The sequence below is a fragment of the Ovis aries genome, chromosome 4 (assembly GCF_016772045.2).
Source record: "Ovis aries strain OAR_USU_Benz2616 breed Rambouillet chromosome 4, ARS-UI_Ramb_v3.0, whole genome shotgun sequence".
Lineage (NCBI taxonomy): Eukaryota > Metazoa > Chordata > Mammalia > Artiodactyla > Bovidae > Ovis > Ovis aries.
The window spans coordinates 102,338,550-102,356,886 of NC_056057.1; the positions used below are offsets into that span (position 1 = coordinate 102,338,550).

An 18,337-nucleotide genomic window follows, 5' to 3' on the forward strand; every position below is an offset into this window, starting at 1 on the left:
ATCAAGTCGGTGATGCCATCCAGCCATCTCATCCTCTGTCAACCCCTTCTCCTCCTGACCCCAATCCCTCCTACCATCAGGGTCCTTTCCAAGGAGTCAACCCTTCACATGAGGTGGCCAAAGTATTGGAGTTTCAGCTTGAGCATCAGTCCTTCCAATGAGCACCCAGGACTGATCTCCTTTAGAATGGACTGGTTGGATCTCCTTGCAGTCCAAGGGACTCTCAAGAGTCTTCTCCAACACCACAGTTCAAAAGCATCAATTCTTCAGCACTCAGCTTTCTTCACAGTCCAACTCTCACATCCATACATGACCACTGGAAAAACCATACCCTTGACTAGAGGGACCTTTGTTGGCAAAGTTATGTCTCTGCTTTTTAATATGCTATCTAGGTTGGTCATAACTTTCCTTCCAAGGAGCGTCTTTTAATTTCATGGCTTCAGTTACCATCTGCAGTGATTTTGGAGCCTCCCAAAACAAAGTATGTCACTGTTTCCACTGTTTCCCCTTTTATTTGCCATAAAGTGATGGGACCAGATGCCATGATCTTAGTTTTCTGAATGCTGAGTTTTAAGCCAACTTTTTCACTTTCCTCTTTCACTTTCATCAAGAGGCTCTTTAGTTCTTTTTCGCTTTCTGCCATAAGGGTGGACAAAAACCTAAACTATTCAGTTATTTTAGAATACCTAAAGAGATCCCATAGGAAGAAATTTAGGAAGAATTGGTATAATAGAGAAGAACTCTGGACACAGACTCTCTTGACTTCAAGCCTGGCCCCTCACTGGCTAGTGACCTTGTGCAAGTTGAAGCCTTAGTGTCCTGATTTGTAAAATGCAAACCAAACTCCTTGGGGCTGCTGTGGGGACCAAGTGAGGCAGTGTGTGCTAAGGGCTCAGTATAATGCCTTTCCAGGTTTCCCAGGTGGCTCAGTGGGTAAAGAATCTGCCTGCTAAGCAGGAGACATAAGAGATGCGGGCTCAATCCCTGGGTTGGGACGATCCCTTGGAGGAGGACATGGCAACCCACTCCAGTATTCGTGCCTAGAGAATCCCATGGACAGAGGAGCCTGGCGGGCTGCAGTCCATAGGGTCACAAAGAGTCAGACACGACTGCAGCGACTGAGCACACACAGGCATAGTGCCTTTCCCATCGTACTCAGTAAATAGCAGCTACTCTTGTTATGCTCAAGAAATGCTGATGATAATAGCTGCAACCTAAAACATGAAGCTGAAATTCTCAATCCAGAAGTTAGAGAGGAAAAATGCAGAAGCTTCAGGGGGAAATAAAAAGAAGGTCCCTCAACCCAGTATCTAATTAGTGCAAACATTGTTCTATTATGCAGCCTTCCTTGATACTAATTATTATATAGCTGTTTTGTGTGTACGCAGCTAATGAGCCTCTGAACATGGAATTTACCAAGGGAGATGAAAGCAGATAAACAGCATGAAGTGAACCCTACAAATATTTATAGCTGCTAGACCTCACAGCTGTCCTGGCAATTAGAAGCAAAAATTCTTTAATAAGGATGGGAGTAAAATACCCAGGTGACTCTTCTTCCAAGTGAACGCCCTATGCTTTAACTGTGATTCTCTGTACATTTTTGTTGCAGCCAATGAGTGAACGGTGTGCTTTAGTGAGCCAGACCAGGATAGTTGATTTACTTGGACACATCATTCAGGGAATTCCCTGGTAGCTCAGTTAGTAAAGAATCTGCCTGCAGTGCAGGAGACCCAGGTTTGATCCCTGGGTCGGGAAGATCCCCTGGAGAAAGAAATGTCAACCCACTCTGGTATTCTTCCTGGAAAATCCCTGGACGTAGACAAGATGTCCCATCTTGGACAATGGGGTCACAAGAGTTGGACATGACTTAGCGACTAAACCACCACCCCCATTCATTCATCGAGTCAGTACCATTTGTTGAGCTCCTCTCAGGGACTAAGGACCTGAGTTGTAGTAACTTGCATAGGTGAATGGGTTGTGGCTCCTGACCTCCAGAGCTCCAGTGTGGGGCAAGGCAGACATGTACCTTCTGCAGAGGCAGTGATGACTGTCTTATCACAGGAGCCAGCCCTTAGAGATAAGGCAGTCACTGCAGGCTTGGGCAGGGAAGTCTGGCAAGTTCTCATAGGGATCTCCTTTCTAATCCTCAACAAAAACAAGCTCTTTTTGGCCTCAGGACTCTGAACTTCCCCTTGTTTTATTTAGAACAGTAGTGCGGCTTTGTTTTCTTGGGCTCAAAAATCACTGCAGATAGTGACTGCAGCCATGAAATTAAAAGATGCTTTCTCCTTGGAAGAAAAGCTATGACAAACCTAGACAGTGCATTAAAAAGCAGAGATATTACTTTTCAGACAAAGGCCATATAGTCAAAGCTATGGTTTTTCCAATAATGTATGAATGTGAGAGTTGGACCACAAAGAAGGCTGAGCACTGTAGAACTGATGCTTTTGAATTGTGGTATTAGAGAAGACTCTTGAGAGTCCCTTGGACTGCAAGGAGATCAAACCAGTCAATCCTATAGGAAATAAATCCTGAATATTCACTGGAAGGACTAATGCTGAAGCTGAAACTCTAATACTTTGGCCACCTGATGGGAAGAACTGACTCATTGGAAAAGACCCTGATGTTGGGAAAGATTGAAGGCAGGAGGAAAAGGGGGTGACAGAGGATGAGATGGTTGGATGGCATCATCGACTAGATGGACATGAGTTTGCACAAGCTCTGGGAGATGGAGAAGGACAGGGAAGCCTGGCATGCTGCAGTCCATGAAGTCGCTAAGAGTTGGACACAACTGAGCGATTGAACAACAAAACATTGTGGCTAGCTGCTATTTATCTTCAAGTCCAGGTTCAAAAGTGACCTCTCAAAGGTGCTCTCCCCAGTTACACTGTCTTAGCCCACTTCCCTCTTGGTCACTCTAACACTTGGCTCTTTAGTTAAGACCACTTTCTTCAATACGTAGTTCTCATTTTAATTATTAGTTGTTTATTTTGGTCACTATTATCTACCCACTATCACCACTAGAACACAGAAATAAGAGGGAAGGAGACGTTTAATATCAGTAGCACCTAAGATGCAATCTGCAAGCTCTTAATAGATTTTATAAATAAATGAATACATTGGGAGCTATGTCAAAGGACAGCATGCTTCTCTCAGAACACTTGGAACTCCCTGCAGGACACTGGGATTTATCCTCCTTCTACTGCACTTCTGGTCCATAGAGATCATTGTATCCCCAGTGCTGATCTAACCTACAGCACCCACTGCATAAATATTTGCTGAATAAACAAGCTGGGTTTTACAGAATGAAATGTATAAAGCATAGGAGAAGGGAAACAGGTCAAAAGTTTCTAGAATAACAGGTATAGAGAAATGGACATATAACAAATCATGGCCCATGGATCCATCTGTGGGAGTTTGGTGTGGTTGGGGCGGAGTCTATGAGCAATGCCTGGAGCAAGGATCCAGGAAGAGCCAAGCTGGATGATGCCTGAGCAGCAAGTCCTGCTAAGGAGCCAGGATCTGATTCTGTGCTCATAGCAGTGATGCTCAAAGAGGGATTTTAGGAAGAATAAGTGGGTCTGAAATTCATCACTTTTCTTAGATAAGAAATTGAGAGGTCTATATGGAATAGATACAGGGGTAGGAGGTATATGTAATGCAGGGAATCTAGAGTCAGGCTGCCTTATATTTAAGTCCTGGCTCCTCTGCCTATTATCTGTATCACCTTATACTAGGCATTTAAGTTTTCTAAGCCATAGTTACCATATATGTAAAACTGGGGATGATCATAGTAACCATTTCACAGAGATTTTGTGAATATTCAATGACAATGTATGAGCATTTACCCAACTATAATAAAAATCTATCAGGCTCTCAGGCTTCCTTGGTAGCTCAGCTGGTAAAGAACCTGCCTGTAATGGAGGAGACCCAGTTCAGTTTCTGGGTTGGGAAGATCCCCTAGAGACGTGATAAATAATTCACTCCAGTATTCTTACCTAGAGAGTCCCATGGACAGAGGAGCCTGGTGGGCTATAGTCCATAGGGTCGCAAAGAGTCAGACACGACTGAAGCAACTTAGCACGCACACACCAGGCTCTCACAAAATATTAACTCTAGTCACTATAGGTGTAAATCACCATAATTCTTTTGCCTGAAAAAGTGCTGAGGGAAACACCCACCTCAAGAAATCCATTTGGAAGGAAGGAAACATTCTACAAAATACTGCACATTTATCAAAGATTTTTACATAAATTACTTTTATCTATGCAACGTGCTATGAGATATTCATTGTAGATTTTCATTTCCAGAAGACAAAACAGATATTCTAATGAAAGAGGGGCAGATTTAGATTTTCTCACTTCAAGAACAGTATCATGGGAAATAAAATAGACATTCAAAGATTGCCACAAGCAGAATGAAAAAGAAATGAAAACCTTGAGGCCAAACTGAGTAAGACTGTTTCTTCCTGATCAAAAAGAACAAATTCCCAGGAGTTCTCTTTCTGGTCACATGCAAGGGCAGCAGCCATCGACCCCCCAGGGGTCTCAGAGAGGAGGAAGCCCCTCCCAGACAGGCCGGCACTGGGATTCTGTGCGCTCACCTCTCTGAACACGTTCAAAGTCTCTCAGCCTAGCAAAGCTCACAGAGTAGCTCCATGCTCATTCCCAAGGGACGTCAGAGCCCAGAAAATAGAAAGAAACGTTGGGGAGTGTCTTTTATCTTTAAAAGAACTAACCAAAGAATCTATTTAGCGGGAGAGAATTGAGAATGCGGGAAATATCACTTTACTGACCCCCTTTCCCATTTAATGATCAACTGCCAAACGCTGTGCCCTGCACACTGCCGAGTCTCACACTTAAATGGCTGCCGTGCTTTTGATCTTTAAAGATGAATCGTCAAAGCTGAGAAGCCTAGGAAATCATCCAAAAAAGAGAGAGCAGCAACGTAGCGAAGCTTTTAGAAATAGCCGGGAAGAAAAAAAAGGAATCAGGGTTAGCGAGAGCAGGGAAACTAGACAAGGACTTGGCACCAGCAGAGCGTACACTGGTGGACTGGATGGCAGGAGGGATTAGCGTTGTTGCCTGGACCACCTGTGACACAGCCATCCATCCGTGCGCTCCTCACCCTGCCTCTCCGGGAAACCATTTGTCAATGGCCTCTGTCACACAAACTCGGAAGCAGACACATGCCAAGCTGGTGTGTCAGAATCGAAAGGAGTTCCACAATACTTTCCAGTATTTATGTATCTTGTTCATAAAGCAACAAATGATTTCCATGTCAAGGAAAACTCAAGATTCTAGAATGATCCAACATGATCATGGTGCTATATCATCTGTGGCTTCTAGGAGGACCTCAGCTCATCTAGGTGCCTCCCACACAAGTCCCCTCCTCAGCCTCTTCTCTGACTCTGCACTCAGGTGATAGCTACCAGCAGTCTGCTCCCCTGGGCTGCACCTGTGCCCACAGACAGGCCAGCCTGGAGGACCCCAGCTCCCCCACAGATAGGCCATCCTGCCAGCCTCACTCAGCTGGACCACCTTCTAAGTCTACGGTGAGTCCGTCCTCCAAGGAGACCATGGAGAAACACTCACTACCCTCTGAAGGGTTCTCTGCTCTGACCTTTGATACAGCACTGTCAACCCTTACTGGCCACATTTCCAACCTTCTGCCCTTGCTCAACAGCTCAAATATTCCTGTACATTATTTTCAAACTGAAAAGACCAAAATGACTCAACAAAGAATGACTGGTGGTCCCAATAAGGAAAGACCTCTCTCTATAGGTGCTTCCCTGACAGCTCAGTTGGTAAAGAACCCGCCTGCAATGGGGGAGATCCCAGTGTGATTCCTGGGTGGGGAAGTTCTGCTGGAGAAGTGATAGGCTACCCACACCAGTATCCTTGGGCTTCCCTTGTGGCTCAGCTGGTAAAGAATCCATCTGCAATGTGGGAGACCTGGCTTCAATCCCTGGGTTGGGAAGATCCCCTGGAGAAGGGAAAGGCTACCCACTCCAATATTCTGGTCTGCAGAATTCCATGGACTGTATAGTCCATGGGGTCGCAAAGAGTCAGACATGACTGAGGGACTTTCACTTTCTTTCTTTCTCTCTATAGTTTGGTACTCAACTGGTCCAGTGTGATTTTTCTCCAAGAAATGTCATCAGTGCCTCTTCTAGCCCAATAGGAGAGAAGGGTAGGTCTAATGTTACACTCTAACACATACTCCCTGGAGGATCCACTCACTGAATACCAATTCAAATCCTTTTCAGCTTCTCCTTTGTATTTATAAGCAAAGTTTAGAAAGTTTTAGACATTTCCCAGACCCTCTTACAGCAGAATTTGCAGGCACTCTTAAATGAGTCTTAGAGCATAACAAGCAGAAAATAAGGCCAAATTTGGGGAGACTGGACATTTTGGTGAGAAGGGAGGTAGAAGTGTTTGGCTTTGGGGGTACAGAGAGGGTGAAGCTTCCAGTGTCCAGCTCTTAGTATTATATGCGTCAAGCAGTGGGTACTTTCAGCAAGAGGGTCTCTGTTCTATCAGTCACGTATGGTGTGATTAGACATTTCTCCTGGATCTGATGTCTTCTCAGCAATATTGCTGAATCCAAGTCAAATCCTCTGGCCCTTCCGGAGAGTCTGTGAGCTATATAAAACTCTTCAATCAACCCCTTTCTGCTTCACTAGCTAGAATAGATCTTGCTGCAGCTAAAATCTCTTCGACAGACACAGGATTTTCTTAATTAAAATTTTTAATTAATACTCTGAATCTCTTTTCCTAAGAAATTAAAATCTTAAGTGTCCAACACTATGACTCACTAATTTCTCCCTGCCAGATTCTGGCAGCAATTAAGCAAATTCCAGCTATAATTTCTCAGTCAGTCAATGACCCTCCCTAGAGCAATCTGTCCTTACCCCAGGAAAGCTACATTTCAATTCTACATCTTCCAATTCTTAAGTCTGTATAGGATATAAATATTCTCCCTTCTTCTGGGTGTATAATTCAGAAGTGAATGACTAAAAGCTCTTTTCAGATTAAGTGGGATTCCAACACAAGAGAACCTTTAGATAAGGATCTAAAAGTTTCACTGAAACTGCGAACCAAGGCTAGAGTGTAGCGTTTGTACAATATTGCCAGAGCAGTGAGAAGAACCACTTCTTTACCTCAAAAGCTAATGTTGTGAGAATGAAGCTCTATGAATTTTAAGACAATTTTTAGCCAAATCAAGTGAGATATTTAGTAATTTGCCAAAATTTATATGGCAATTCTAGATATTAAGTACCTCCTCTCTCCAGGCAAGTCCTTCAGTCTTTTAACCTCATTAATAAGCAAGTCACAACAATTATCCCACAAGGAGGATGTTCTCCCATCTTTCCTCAGTTTAATGCTGGGTCATCACAGCCTTACAAACATCTTAATATTCCATTCTAAAATTTAACGAGCATGTTTTTCACACTGAGAATCATGCAGTTTACATATTAATCCACTACCATTTCTTAAAACAAGAGGCCAGTAACCAAGCAAAAGAGTTTTACAAAACAAGCAGATAAAGAAAAAAAAAAAAAATCCCAGAACTTGATGTTCTGTTTCATGAGAAGGATAATGTTGGGGGAAAGAAAGTATATTCTGGCTATGAGGTCAGAGACTGGGTTAAAAAGACAGACAAATGATGTCAAAAGAGAACAAAGCCTGGAAAGATTCTGCTACTAAACAACAGGGGGACTTGGATGAATCACGGATTTCCTTTGTCCTCATTTGTTACATGAGGGCCCCATCAATCACAGGCAAGGTCCCTAGAAGCTCTACATTTATCTAATACTGCCAGAGTTTCAGGGACAAGGAAATGGCGACCTACTCCAATACTCTTGCCTGGAGAATCCCAGGGACAGAGGAGCCTGGTAGCCTGCCGCCTGTGGGGTCGCACAGAGTCAGACACGACTGAAGCGACTTAGCAGCAGCGGCAGCAGCAGCCAGTGTTTCATGAGTTTATAATCCTTAGGGGCATGCGTGTGTGTGCATGTGTGCTCAGCCACATCTGACTCTGCGACTCCACAGACGATAGCCCGCCAGGCTCCTCTGTCCAAGGGAGTTTCCAGGCAAGAATACTGGAGTGGGTTGCCATTCCCTTCTCCAGGACCTAGGGGCAACACAGAACACTTGAAAAGGCAGTGGGTCTTCCAAATCAGCTAACTTTACATTTGAATCCTGGTTTCAACACTTACAAGCTGTGAAACCTCAGGCAAGTAGCTTAAACTCTTTGAACCCTGTGTTTTCTCATATAAAAGTAAGATAAACAAAATGCACTATGAAGTGTTGTTTGATGCTTGAATTAAATGATGAGGAGTACCTATGACAGTGCTTGAGTCAAAATTAATGGGTCCTCTACCTGCCTCTGTCTTTTTTATGTGTTTTATAAGCTAAAACACAAGAGAGCATCAATAACTTACTCTTTCCTGAATAAAGGAAGAAACTAATTTATAACTGTATAGTTTTTGAGAAAAATTTCTTTAAATCACTTCTTTACTCCAGCTTCCACCACTCTTTGGTGGATCTGGTTTACAAAACATTTTTTGCCTTTTATTAATAGCATTTATTTTATAAATATTTATTCACTTACGGTGTGCTGTTCCATGTTCTAAGCAAAAGGGATACAGTGGAGAATAAAATAGACTAAGTCCCTATCCTCCTGGAACTTATATTCTGGGAAATGTCTTTCAGAACAGTTTTGGAAATAATGTTCTAAAAACTATCTTCTTCCATCTGGGCATCATCCCCCACATCACTGTTGGATTTAACAAAGCTCGTGTGTGAGTGCTAAGTCGCTTCAGTCGTGTCCAGCTCTTCGTGACCCTATGGACTATAGCTCGCCAAGCTTCTCTGCCTACGGGGATTCTCCAGGCAAGAATGTTGGAGTGGGTTGCCATGCCCTCCTCCAGGGGATCTTCCTGAACCAGGGATCAAACCTGTGTTTCCTGTGGCTCCTGCACTGCAGGCCGATTCTTTACCGCTGAGCCACCTTTAGAAATCTCATCTTCTCTTATTTCAAAGGAAAATATACTCATGGAGGTTACCTAATATCCACCCGAGATTAAGTAAGAAATCTACACGGTATGAAAGAGAATATGAACTTAGAGTCAGCCAAGTGTGGACTCTTGTCATTTATTAGAGATGTAGACCCTGGCAAATAAAGTAACCAGTGTTCTTCAGTATCCTTCATATCAAAATCTACTTGCAAGAATATATGGAATTTTATGAGATAATATATGTAAAACACCTAGAGCAAGGTGTGAGAGTAGAAACAGGACAATACTAATCATAATAGAGATTCTATCTCATTATGATTTGTTTCTCCATTGATCAGAAATAAATGAGCTATCTTAAGGGTAGAAACTGACACAGAGAAAGCTGTAGCATCCATTCATGGTTATTTGAAAAAAAAAATGGTATAAAAATATATACAACCCACACATGCCACCTGTTACATTTTTACTTAAACCATGAAAAATATGTTATGGAAAGTGTGTGTGAATCCCATTAAGAAAATCTTCTATCTGACAGTCTCCCTAGCTCAACTCATATGGTAAGATTTTTAAAACTATTGATGCTGATTTAGCTGGTCTGGGTTATACCTGGGCACTGGGATCTTTATAAGTTCCCATAGAAAATTGTGTATGCAGACCAAGCTGAGAACCTGATGTGCAAACTACATTCCTAGAACCTTCCATTGTTGAGAGGGAAAAGATTAGTTTTAGCAAAGGTATGTTATGTACCAAAAGTTTAAATCTTAATGACCTATGAGATGCATAACTGGTAATGTTGTTGAAATACAGAACTCAGTTCAGGTAAGTCCATTTTCAATTAATTATAGACTTTAATTTTTGACATAAAAAATTAAGTAAAAAAATTTTGACATAAAACAACAGACTGCCTACCCACTTGAAATATTGTTACCTCTATTTTTCAGGCCTGAACCAAACTTTTAACCTTCATTATGTTATGCTGATTTAGTTGGTCTGGGTTATACCCGGGCACTGGGATCTTTATAAGTTCCCACAGAAAATTGTGTGTGCAGCCCAGGCTGAGAACCAGTAGATTGGAACATGGAGACATCTTCAATCCCTTTTCTTTTCCACTCTATATTTATGCTGAAGATTTTGGTTCTCTGACTGGATTAAAAATCAACTAATCTGAAAACTGCATCTCTTAGTTCTTCCAGTCTGTGGAGTCTCTCACTGAATAGACGAGGTGTGGGATTTTCATTAGATTTCTGTGTCACTGTTTCCAGAAGAGTGATATTTGTACAGTTGGCAGACAAACTCAGTGAACTGACCCTAGCCCCGTGTTATGCCTTTCAAATACACACTACAACCAGCAGAGGTTTCCATGACTTGAGGAGAGTGGCCTGAATCCCAGATATGCACCTGCAGGCCCAGCCTCCATCAGTCTGACCAGCCTCCATCAGACTAAAGAGTGAGGCCTATGGAAGGGGTCCTTCCTGCCCATCAGCAGCAAGCCAGCCAATCCTCCTCAGTTTCTGAGGATATTTTTTCTGATTTTAATTTATTATGGACTTTTAACGTTCATTTTCCTGAATTTTTCCTTATAATTAATCTAGCCAATACAAATTTTCATATCCATTTTAGAGTCCATTTAAATGAGCAAAGGCCAAAGAGATATTTTAAGATAGAGTTCACTGAGGCCCATCATAATCATTTGCTAGGGCTACCATATACCAGATCACAGAGTGCATGGCATAACAACAGGAGTTTCTTTTCTCACAGTTCTAGAGGCCAGAAATGCAAGATCATGGTGTCAGCAAAGATGATTTCTTCTGAGGTCTCACTCATCAGCTTGTAGATGGCTGTCTTCTCCCTATGTCTTCACCTTGTCTTTCTTGCGTGTCTGTCTGTGTCCTAATCTCCTTATATACTGCTGCTGCTGCTGCTGCTAAGTCGCCTCAGTCGTGTCTGACTCTGTGCGACCCCATAGACGGCAGCCCATTAGGCTCCCCCGTCCCTGGGATTCTCCAGGCAAGAACACTGGAGTGGGTTGCCATTTCCTTCTCCAATGCATGAAAGTGAAAAGTGAAAGTCAAGTCACTCAGTCATGTCTGACTCCTAGCGACCCCATGGACTGCAGCCTACCAGGCTCCTCCGTCCATGGGATTTTCCAGGCAAGAGTACTGGAGTGGGGTGCCATTGCCTTCTCCCCTTATATACTAGTCATATTGGATTAGGACCCATCCTTATGACTTCATTTAACTTTAATTTCTTCTTTAAAGACCCCATCTCCATGAAAAGATGCTCAACATCACTCATTATTAGAGAAATGCAAATCAAAACCACAATGAGGTACCACTTCACACCAGTCAGAATGGCTGCGATCCAAAAATCTGCAAGCAATAAATGCTGGAGAGGGTGTGGAGAAAAGGGAACCCTCCTACACTGTTGGTGGGAATGCAAACTAGTACAGCCACTATGGAGAACAGTGTGGAGATTCCTTAAAAATTGCAAATAGAACTACCTTATGACCCAGCAATCCCACTTCTGGGCATACACACCGAGGAAACCAGAATAGAAAGAGACACATGTACCCCAATGTTCATCACAGCACTGTTTATAATAGCCAGGACATGGAAACAACCTAGATGTCCATCAGCAGATGAATGGATAAGAAAGCTGTGGTACATATACACAATGGAGTATTACTCAGCCGTTAAAAAGAATTCATTTGAATCAGTTCTGATGAGATGGATGAAACTAGAGCCGATTATACAGAGTGAAGTAAGCCAGAAAGAAAAACACCAATACAGTATACTAACACATATATATGGAATTTAGGAAGATGGCAATGACGACCCTGTACGCAAGACAGGGAAAGAGACACAGATGTGTATAACGGACTTTTGGACTCAGAGGGAGAGGGAGAGGGTGGGATGATTTGGGAGAATGACATTCTAACATGTATACTATCATGTGAATTGAATCGCCAGTCTATGTCTGATGCAGGATGCAGCATGCTTGGGGCTGGTGCATGGGGATGACCCAGAAAGATGTTATGGGGAGGGGAGGTGGGAGGGGGTTCATGTTTGGGAATGCATGTAAGAATTAAAGATTTTAAAATTTAAAAAATAAAAAACTAAAATTAAAAAAATAAAAAAATTAAAAAATAAATAAATAAAAAAAATAAAAAAAAAAGACCCCATCTCCAGACACAGTCACATTTGGAGAGACTGAGGGTTAGGACTTCAATATTTGAATCTGGGGGGATATAACTCATCCATACAACCATGAAATAGAAGATTTTAAATCCTTCTTGTCTCCCTTCAGCTGGGATTCTATCGTATGAAACCATGGCCAGGATATTTAGTTTGGTTTATTTTCTCTAGCATGAAAGCTGACTTTCTGGGAATGAATAGAAAGATAGCTCTACATAATTTTGGAATTCCATGAGAAGCTAATCTAACTTAAAAAAAAAAATTAGAAATACAGAACTTACCAAGTTAGGTAGTAGAAAAAGGAAAAATATAAAATAATGTAACTGATTTCATGAGAACTATATACATTGATTATCTAGGAGAGTTGATTTTGAATTTTCAGCCTTTTGATCTTCCTAAGTGTGTTCATACTTGTCAGGATGTGGTCCTGATTTAGGGCTGAGACTGTAAGTCACCATTGTTGTTGTCATTGCTGTTTTAATCACTAAGTCTTATCTGACTCTTTTGCAAAGCTGTGGACTGTAGCCCACCAGGCTCCTCTGTCTAAAGGATTTCCCAGGCAAGAATACTGGAGTGGGTAGCCATTTCCCTCTCCAGGGGATCTTCCCGACCCAGGGATCAAGCCTGTGTCTCCTGCATTAGCAGGCGGATTCTTTACCACTGAGCCACCAGGGAAGCCAAGTCACCATATAACTGTCTTAATTTGCCTGTCTTGCTAAGTTGTTTGTTTCTGCAAGGAGACTATTCCTATACCCTCATCAGTGCAGAGGACTTCAATCTGAACTCCTCAGTTGCCTGCTGCTGAAAAGTACTGGTGTGGTGCTCAGTATACGGACTTTTTCCAATCCCTTTCTTAAGGTGATTCACCCAAGATTTCCTTGTGGAAAATTCGCACATCTGAAGATCCTGCCTGAGCCCTTCAGTCCATTCAGAATAAAATTATGGTTCAAAGACAGGAACCTACCTTGAGGTTTGGACTTGGTCAGCTTGCCACAGGGCTTGGAGATGGTGACTGTCTTCTGGCAGTCAGCGTTGTGGAGGGCTCGCTTCAGGCTCCCAGTTCGGGTCTTCAGAGCCGTGTTCAGATCACATTCTCCCCAGGCCTGGAACTGGTATTTGCACTCCGCTGGAGGCAGGGTAGGACCAAACAGAAATCTCTGAGTTCCTCTTGGGATACCATGAAAACAGACACTTTTGCTTTCCATTTTCTATAGTGAGGCAATTGTTGGTACACATGCAGTTGTGAAAAATAATACAGTGAGATCCCGTATACTCTACACCCATTTTCCCTCTATGGTGATATCCTGCATAGCTATAGCACCACCAGGAACTTGTCATGGACACAGGCCAGATAATTTATTCACTAGAGAAGGAAATGGCAACCCACTCCAGTATTCTCGCCTGGAGAATCCCATGGGCCAAGGAGCCTGGGGGGCTGCCGTCCATGGGGTCGCAAAGAGTCGGACACGACTGAGCGACTAACACACACACAGTTTCACACGCTCTCATTTGTGTATATGGTATGTGGACACTGACTTCTGTGTGACTTTATCACATGTATAGATAAGAGTGAACCCCCGCCCCCCATCAATAACATTCAAACAACTTCTAACACAAAGGTCCCTTGGGTGATCCTTTTATAGTCATAGCTCAGCATCCTTCTTCCTTTCCTACCTCCTTGCTGTGCTTTTCTTAGTCAGTCTATCTGACTTTTTGTGACCCCATGGACTGTAGCTGCTAGGCTCCTCTGTCCATAGGGATTCTCCAGGAAAGAATGCTGGGGTGGGTAGCCCATCCCTTGGCCAGGGGATCTTCCCAACCGACCCAGGAATCGAACCGGGGTCTCTTGCATTGCAGGTGGATTCTTTACCAGCTGAGCTACCAGGGAAGCCCTTCCTACCTCCTGAACCCTTAGTAGTTACTAATCTGTTCTCTGCCTCTATAACTGTGTCATTTTAAGAACGCTATATAAATGCAATCATATAGTATGTAATGTTTTGAGACTGGCTTTTTCACTCGGCAAAATTTCCTGGAGGTCCATCCAACTGTATGAATCAATAGTCTGTTCCTTCCATTGCCGAGGAGCACTCCGTGGTATGCATGTACCCCAGTTTGTTTAACCATTCACCAGCTGAAGGATATCTGGGTTGTTTCCAGGTTTTGGCTATAACAACTCAATCTGCTATACAAATTCATGTATAAATTTTTATAGGAACATAAGTTTCCATTTCTCTAGGATAAATGCCTAAGAGTGAAATCACTGCATTGTATAGTAAACACAAGTTTCATTTTGTGAAACACTGCCATGCTCTTTTCCAGCGTGGCTCTCTGTTCTGTATTCCCATCACCAGTGTGCATGATCTAGTTTCTCCTGTATCCTTGCTAGCACTTGATGTTATTTCTGACTTTAGCCATTCTTATAGGTGTGTAGTATATAGTGATGCCTCATTGGTTTTCATTTTTATTTTCATCATGGAGAAAAGATGCTGAACATCTTTTCACATGTTTGTTTGCCACCTAGGTATCCTCTTTAGTAAAATGATTGTTTATGTCTTTTGCCCAATTTCTAATTGGATTGCTAGTTTTGAGAGCTCTTTATATATTCTAGACATTTATATATATAAGACCTTTAAACCACATTTTTAAGACATTTTATGTATAGATCTTTAGTTATATACAATTTAAGATCAAACTTATCTGAATTTCACTATGCCTTTATAGACTTTACCTCCACTTATGTAAAGTTATAACCCCAAAGGTTACAGAGAATGAAAAAGATGTAGTGTATGTATCCATTACCCTTCTTCACTGTCCAGTAGGCCAAAACACATTTCTGTAACCGAGTGAGAATACTTAGGGCATTGTGTCCCACTATGGCAAGAAAGACAAGTCTAGAACGGGGGGGGGGGGGTGCAGAAACAACAGGCAATTTTGGTGTTCAATGGTGGGTTTAGGGTCAAAAGTGTTGAAAGACTCCTTCTCAGACTGGGAGACGAGGTCAGCATGAAACTGGCAATAGTCACTGAGCTAAAATCTAACAGTGGCTCAGAGCAGTCCATCTGGGTTTGGTGAGTAAAGAGCTATGAACCAGTGTGGCAAGTGGGGAGGGAGCAAGAGAAAGAGAGAAGGCCCAGAAGTAACAGAGAGAGAGAGAGATCTGGAGAAGGAGGAGACTAAATAAGAAAAGAGGAAGGGAAGATAAAAGGATCTAGAAATAGAAGGACAGAACACACTGTTAAGAGGGACCGAGGGCCTATTTTCTGTCCCTGCTGCTAAGGCAGTGGTCTCAATCAGGGACTACTCTGACCCTCTGCCCCCGCCCTGAAAGGAAACGTGAAGCAACATCTGGATACTTGCAGCTGTCACAGTTGTTGAGGTGGGGAGTGCCACCAGAAACTAGTGGGTAAAGGTCAGGACTGCAGCTAAATATCCTATGCACAGAGCAGCCCTCCCTCCAGGACAAGAAAACTATCTGGTTCCAGATTCTAGCAGTACGCAAAACGAGGGACCCGAGGTTGGGCGAGATGCCAGGTTATCTTGTATTTGATAAAATAAACTTGTTAAAATAGAGTCAACCTCAAAAAGATACCCGATGGAAGGATGCAAGAATTATCTCAGGGTGGAAGATTAAATCAATAGGACAGTAAGGGTGGGACTCACCGCCAAATTGCTTTTTCCAGTTGCAGGGGATCTTACATCTCTGGGTCTTCATGGTTTGTTTACACTCAGCTCCGGTACGGGTGCCCTCACGGGTGCCCAGCCCACAGTCCCCACTGGTGGGTACACACACACTCCACTGCCATTCTCCACAGTCAGACTTCTTCACCTTCTTTTCTGAAAGGGAAGAAGGAAAAATTATCAACGCTCAGAAAACTCTTCAACTCCTGGATAAAACCAAGTTCATTCCTGAGCTCCTTAATTGCATGGCCTGTGATTTTACCTCTCTCTTCAGTGTCTAGGACAGAGTAGAAACTCGGTAAGTGTTAGCTGAATGAATGACTGAATCAACCAATGACCAGGAGAAGTCAGAAAGAAAACTAGGGAGCTAGAACTAATATTGATTTAATTCTTACTATGTGCCAGGGACTGCGCTAAGTGGTTTACTGACACACCTCCTTTTGGAAGCAAATGTTGCTGAAAAAGAGAAGATGATCAAAGTCAAGTTAAATCTAAACAATAGGAAAATAGTCTATGAAAATTAACGATTGTCAGATTAGTCATTCCAATGTATGTCAATGCTTCTTTCTCTGTTTTATAGATGGAGTGGTGGTTGTGGTTTAGTCACTAAGTTGTTTCCGACTCTTGCGCCCTCACAGGCCTGCCAGGCTCCTGTCCATCGGATTCTCCAGGCAAGAATACTGGAGTGGGTTGCCATTTCCTTCTCCATGGGATCTTCCTGACCCAGGGATCAAAACCAGGTCTCCTGTATTGCAGGCAGATTCTTTACCAACTGAGCTATGAGGGAAGCCCATAGATGGAGTAACATAAACTAAATGTGGTAGACCACAGACGTAACAGAGTCTCAGCTCCACAGCCAACTTATGACATTGCAAGTGACATGGAAAAGGTGCTTTATTCCTGCTAAGATTCAGTTTCCTCCTTTGTTCATGAGATAAAACAAAATTTGCTTCCAGGACTCTTTTCGAAGAAGAATATCAACATAAATTAAACATTTGATTGCCAATCAATTTTCTGAATGATGTAGCTGTTAATAATTATTATTTCAATTAATAGTTAATGGTCACCATCTATATTTCAGGACTTAGAGTGGGGGGATGGGATAACAGGGGATATCACTTAGGTGTTCCTCTACATACTTGGAAGAAAGGAAAGTGGGAAAAAGGGAAAGAACGAAAAAAGAGGGGGAAGGAAGGAGAAAAGACAAAAAAGCAAGCAGCTGGATTAGATAGATATTAATCAATGAAGACTCTTGTTCATAACCATATTGCTCACCTGGTTTCTCTTTCTTTCCTGCTTCAGTGGTGCCCACAGCTGCCAAGATGAAAATAAATGCCAAGAAGGCAGCTGCAAATTTTCGACGTTGCTGCAGGTACTGTGGAGTCTGCATTCTAAGAATAAACAGAGAAATGGAGAAGGTGGTGTCAACCTAAGTCAAAGAAAGCTCGCTGAACTTCTTGATGAAGGACTCCAGTTTCCATTTCTGAAATATCAGATTTTAGGAAGATTTATATCAATTATATGGAGCAGAGTTCAATCTTTTCTCCAACAGCCACTGAAGTAACTGCTCTTCTGCAATCAGGCATGTATTCACTGATAAAATACAACAGTCCTTCACATAAGACTTCACACAACCATTTGCTAAGTATGACTCAAGAGCAATGGAAGCAAAAGAATTTTGATGGTATGCATTGGAACAGACTCCTACAGTAAGTCCTACTGATAGTGACACTTGGTAATGGCAATGACTGTAGTTATCCTTATAACTCCTGATGATTCCTAAAAACAACCATGGTGTTTTCATCCATGCATATAATGTGAGCGGACACATGAATAGATTAGCTGTGCAAGTATATGTTTGCTGTTATCTTCAGATGCATCCGTAATGATCAATACCTCTCATTTTGTTTTATCATTTCCATGATCATGATTGTCTTATCATCATAGTTGTATTATTCATTGATCCACTGAAAAGTGAAGCCCAAAACAGAAGCAGAGCTAACACACCTTCAATATACAGCAAAAACACTTCTAAACTCAAATGTACTGAAAATCCTCCAAATTCTAGAATGGAGTAAAGGGTTTACATTTACTCATAATTTGAAATCTCCACATTTGATATCAACAAAAAAATATCCCAGGACAGCATTAGCAAGACTGCCCTAGAACTTGAAGTCACTTGTGACAGCATCATGTCAACATGATCGCCTTGCCAAGCATACTGGGGAAGGCGCCAGGACAAGTGCCAGGACAGCCCACTTCTTGAAGCTATACCAAGTCATTGGCTGCAGTAACTCACCTGGTAGTCATTGGTCTCCATCTAGTATGTTCCTGATATTCTATACTTCATATAAAAATGATAGTAATGGCATTGGCTCATTAACTCAGAATTTCTCTTCCAGAAGTGTAGACTGTTTACATGATTTTACATTCTCATGAATGT

At 42.3% G+C, this 18,337-nt stretch overlaps 1 protein-coding gene across 2 annotated transcripts in view; it reads right to left on the reverse strand.

Annotated features, from left to right (window-relative positions):
- Window positions 1-18,337, reverse strand: part of PTN (pleiotrophin) — a 108,650-nt gene that overhangs the window by 10,287 nt on the left and 80,026 nt on the right. For both annotated transcript variants that reach the window (XM_027968848.3, XM_004008093.5), the window contains exons 2-4: window positions 17,170-17,285; window positions 15,877-16,050; window positions 13,181-13,342 (exon numbers count right to left, since the gene is read on the reverse strand). In XM_027968848.3, the coding sequence (XP_027824649.2) occupies window positions 13,181-13,342; window positions 15,877-16,050; window positions 17,170-17,284 (451 nt within the window). In that variant the 5' untranslated portion in view covers window position 17,285. The remainder of the gene's footprint in view (window positions 1-13,180; window positions 13,343-15,876; window positions 16,051-17,169; window positions 17,286-18,337) is intronic.